The sequence below is a fragment of the Rhagoletis zephyria genome, unplaced genomic scaffold (genome assembly GCF_001687245.7).
Source record: "Rhagoletis zephyria isolate East Lansing unplaced genomic scaffold, Rhagoletis_zephyria_1.1 Rzeph_scaffold_05859, whole genome shotgun sequence".
In the NCBI taxonomy this organism is placed as follows: Eukaryota; Metazoa; Arthropoda; class Insecta; order Diptera; family Tephritidae; genus Rhagoletis; species Rhagoletis zephyria.
In genome coordinates, this window is record NW_016162942.1 from 34,789 (window position 1) to 39,381 (window position 4,593).

Sequence of the window (4,593 nt, forward strand, 5' to 3'; positions counted from 1 at the left end):
ACCATAGTTTTAAACTAACAGCTCCACACTTAAATATGTTATTTTGTTGCAGCGATTATCGGTTGTTTGGGGTTCTTTCGACAACCTTTAAATTTAGCGATATTTCAGAGAAGGGCACAGGCAACTATTACTTTTCCTGCTGAAGTCTACAGATAGAAGTTATTTGGTAGATCCGGACTGAATAATAAAGAAACACGCCCACGGTCAATTAATAGAAAACCTGTGATCCACAAATAGTGTGGCCAGACATGCATTTTTTAGTTGAAGCGGTGATTTTGTTATTCATTTGTACAATTTTGAATGACTTCTGGATTGAAGACAACGTCATATAGTTTTATTTCCAAAACAAAATGGAAATAAGACCTTATGGCCTTATTGCGTATGGTGTTATTGCACCCCACCTTTTAATAAATATAAGTGAGTTTCGAATAAAACAAACTTTTGTAAACAGGTTGCAAATATTCCGACTGGATTATCAGAAACCAAACCAACACATATGCACAGCCGACTTGAGATAAGTCTAGCATCTACATAAATAAATTTTCAGACAATTCTTACTGATAAGAAGATCCACACTAAAGCGCAGCTTAGCTCATTGCGTGGCATGATAGTAAGATGCTCATTTCATTCAGTCCGTGGCCAGTTGTTGGCGAAAGTAGAAGTATTTTTATTTCTAAGTTTTCTAATTTTTTGAAGTGTTTGTATTAAATCAAAAAAGTGCCAAGTAGAAATTAAAAGTGCCGTTACAACACAGAAGTGATCACATGCATACATTTCAACTTAAGCGTTTGTGATTTTCCAACTACACAAATACATACATATTAATTAAAACAGAGTAACAATGCAGCATTTAAGCCGCGTATCTACGCGCCAACTTGTCGCACTCACACATACAACCATAAAATCATGGCAAGCGCCACGTGTACTCATGCAAACACGTTGCTTAGCGACCGTGCCAGTGGGTGAGGTGTTATTTCCCTCGAAATCTGACTTTCCCAGCCGTCATATAGGGCCGCGTAAAACGGATGTGGTGTCAATGTTGGATACGCTGGGCTTTAAGGTACATATATATACATCCATATATATACATAAACATAAAAGTTAGTGAAGATCAGGAATAATCATAGAACACTGTTTCTTCTTACAACTAGTCCTTGGAGGAACTTACGAATAAGGCCGTTCCCAAGCGCATACAACTGAAGCGAGATTTGAACTTGGATAAACCGTTAAGTGAGTATTGCTCCTAACATAATCAGGGCTATCACTGAAACCATCGTAGTCTGATTTTTCGTGAAATCTACGTAAATGCTATCACTGAATCCGAATAGCTACGGACTTATGTATGTAGTATATACATATGTATTTACTTAGTATGCCTACGTACATCAATATGTATTTATGTACATACATACATACATATAGGCATTGTTTTGCTGTAATATCGTTATCTTGTTTGCAAATTTATTTTTGAGTGGACCCCCTGCTATGATTTTATACAATCACCCTGATAATAGCGCTTACTCCAGCCGTAATTAGACGCGTGGGTTTAGAGTTCAAAGTCGCTTATCAATTTTGATTTTATTGTTAAGCGAATGTGAAGACGCCATGTGTTATATTTGCTATACTTTTACGAGTTTTATACTGTATGTTAATTTCCTCGCAGAATTGCGAATTGACTCAAACAAGTGATCACGTGTCGATTTTGTCTTTTTTTTTTGTAATATACATACAATTTTTCGATTTAAATTCTCTTTGGTTATTTTTCTATGAAAATATTGTCCGAGCTTTTAGCAAAACCATACAAATCACAAATATTCATCAAAATCTCAACTTTTAAGTCTTCAAAGAGAAAAAAAAAACAATCGCACTGATTTTAAATAATTTTTTTTTTTTTCTGACGGATTTTTACTTTTTTTTGCATATAAGCATGCATTTCTTATGAAATGAAATGTGGTAGACCGTTCGCAGAAACATATTAAAATATCAACGCCAGTTTTCGTAAATTGCACTTGTATATAAAAAAAAAATCGCAAATGCCTTCACCAAAAAAAAATATTTATAATTAACGCGATTTTTTGGCCGCTTTAAACTTGCATACTCAAAAATGTTCTTATGATTCAGATTTATAAGTTTTTAGTTTTGAAAGAAAATTTCAGATTTTTTTCTAATTTTTGTATAAAGTTTGAAACTGTGATTTGTATAGTTTGGCTGAAGCTTTCTATAAACAAATACAAAAAATTAGCTGGAAAAACATTACGAAAATTTATAATACAAATATGTAGTCGAGACCTGCACTAGTAAGTAAAAGTTAATAATCGCCGAGTATGAATAGAAACGATGCGATTAGTTGAATTTAAATTTGATATCGTAGGCAAAGCATTGTTTTACTTAGCAGCAAGCGGATACTTTTTTCATATCATCATTTTCATATGACACGTTTACGATGAGGGATGTTCGATTTGAAATATGTGTCAAAATGAAAAACTTTAAAATTTATTGAAAAGTGTAAGCATTAGAAAGAAAAATTTTACAAAGTGCTAAATAAAATATTTCGCGAATATTTCGCGATAGGAGCAACAGGCTCCAGTGACGTATGGAAAACCTTTTAGCAAATTACAAATTCCTGCACGTCGGAATTTATAGGACATAAGAACAGATTTAGAAAGTTAAAGCTTGAATGCAATTTTATTTTATGTACGTTCTCAACACAATTGAGTAGTCCACTTGCAAACAGCGTTATGTGATTTTAAAATAGAAAGCCATAAATAATAAAAAACGACAACGACAACAAGTAACTTTTAAATTGATTATTTTTTTTATAACCTGCAAATTTTGATAAATAAGAGCCTAATAACATTATACCATAACACAACATGACATAACATAACATTAACAGTCTATACGACCTAAAGCAGATTTCTAAGTTCATCAGAAGATGGAGACTTTTAAGAAATTATAAATAAGTATGTAAGCGAATTTTGCAAGAGTAGTTAACATTCGATGCTATTTTTTCAGAATATAGAAAGATTTTGCACTGCGTTGTTAGTGGACATGAAACTACTTGAAATACTGGTACGTTACCCACCAAAAACTAAAAAACGAAAAAAATTTTACATAGCGCACTTTGCAAGTGAACTACTCAATTCTCTATAAATACAAAGTTCAATAGAATTTGTTTTCACAATTAATTAAATTATTACATTTTTTGATGTATTTCATTAATGGCGATGACTCAAACATGTGCATTTGTTGCATTTCGCTTAACTTTTTTCCCTCGTGACGCGTTTCCGGCGAAGCCTAAATAGTAATCATCTTATGCTACGATGTCGCATCGGCAGAATCGGCATCGTGCGAGCGATTATACGATTTCAAAAAAGCATCGCTGTAGATACTAATAAAAAGGTTACTAGTACTCATACTCATACGATGCCAGAATCACTCGTACAGGTCTCTGGTATATAGGTAGTTGTTTATAAATATTTTGAAGATAGTTACTACCAGTTTGAAAAGTCAAATTTAGTTCACTTATACACAATGGAATATTAAAAAATGTCAAACAAAAGAATGTTAAGAAATCTATAGTTTTATCATTAAAAATATTTTTGAGATGTTTATAGAGGGTTGACACCCGTTAAATGCAAATTATTTGATAAGCTAAATGAATTGTTGAAATATTGGTATCAATCGCAGTGGGTTTGAAAAGGCTTTATTTCTCAACTGGATATCAATCGAAATAGTTTTTAAAAGGCTTTACTTTTTAAATCAGTATATTTAAGAGAGTTGTCCACTGTTTAAAAAATCCAACTCAACTTAAATTAAGACAATTAAGTAACTGAAATTTGTATCAAAATTTCAGTGTCAGACGAAAGGATTGAATAAGATTTTATTTTGAAAATATTTTAAAGAGATTGCCACCTGAATGAAATGTCGAATTTACCTTTTCGGAAAGTCTTGTCGATCTAACTAAGTCGATATCGACGGCTGAGTGGAAGATCGAACTATCTCGGCACCCAGTTCGTAAAGACCCTATCTCAGAAAGTCCAAAGACCCGTTCCTCTTCCAAAGTTGAAATTAACTGACAGGATTGCAGCGCAAACAGCAATCGCCCCGTAACCTCCAGTAGTAGGATCACGACCCGGCGAATAGCGTCTTTTACGATAGCTGAAGAGCTCAGAGCCCAAATGATAGCCTGTGGTAGGGCCAAAGATTCATTAAAGCTCGCCATGGTCTGTCGTTAGTAGGAAACAACTCCTTGGATATTGGTCGGAATAGGAATCTAGCCTGGGTGCTACCGGGTGTTGGTAAGTACCTACTCAACTATGGTGGTTATAACTGAATTAGAGCTCTATTAGGTTATTCTTAGAGGTACGGACAGGCACCCTAGTGTACGCGACCAAAAATTATAACCAACTTTGTAGCGGCTATAAATGCATAGTCTTCACTGATCCATGTAATGATTACATAATACTCGCGCATCTCGCCTAACCCTTTCGCAAGATTACGTCCTGGCCGTCGTGAGTGTGGGCGGGTCTGCGATGGTTTTAATTAGCTTCACCTAACTCATAGAATTCACACATACATACATCGGTTTTG

General features: G+C 34.2%; 1 protein-coding gene across 1 annotated transcript; it reads left to right on the forward strand.

Annotated features, from left to right (window-relative positions):
* Positions 1-603: 603 nt before the first annotated feature.
* LOC108372561 (glycine dehydrogenase (decarboxylating), mitochondrial-like) lies at positions 604-1,327 on the forward strand. Its single transcript, XM_017628287.1, has 2 exons — positions 604-1,060; positions 1,152-1,327. The coding sequence occupies exons 1-2, from the start codon at positions 842-844 to the stop codon at positions 1,245-1,247; spliced, it is 315 nt and encodes a 104-aa protein (XP_017483776.1). The 5' UTR covers positions 604-841; the 3' UTR covers positions 1,248-1,327.
* The last annotated feature ends 3,266 nt before the right edge of the window (positions 1,328-4,593 follow it).

Coding starts and splice junctions, on each gene's coding strand:
- LOC108372561 (XM_017628287.1), top strand. CDS start 842: ATGCAGCATTTAAGCCGCGTATCTACGCGCCAACTTGTCGCACTCACA. Junction 1,061..1,151: donor TGGATACGCTGGGCTTTAAG/GTACATATATAT, acceptor TCTTACAACTAG/TCCTTGGAGGAACTTACGAA.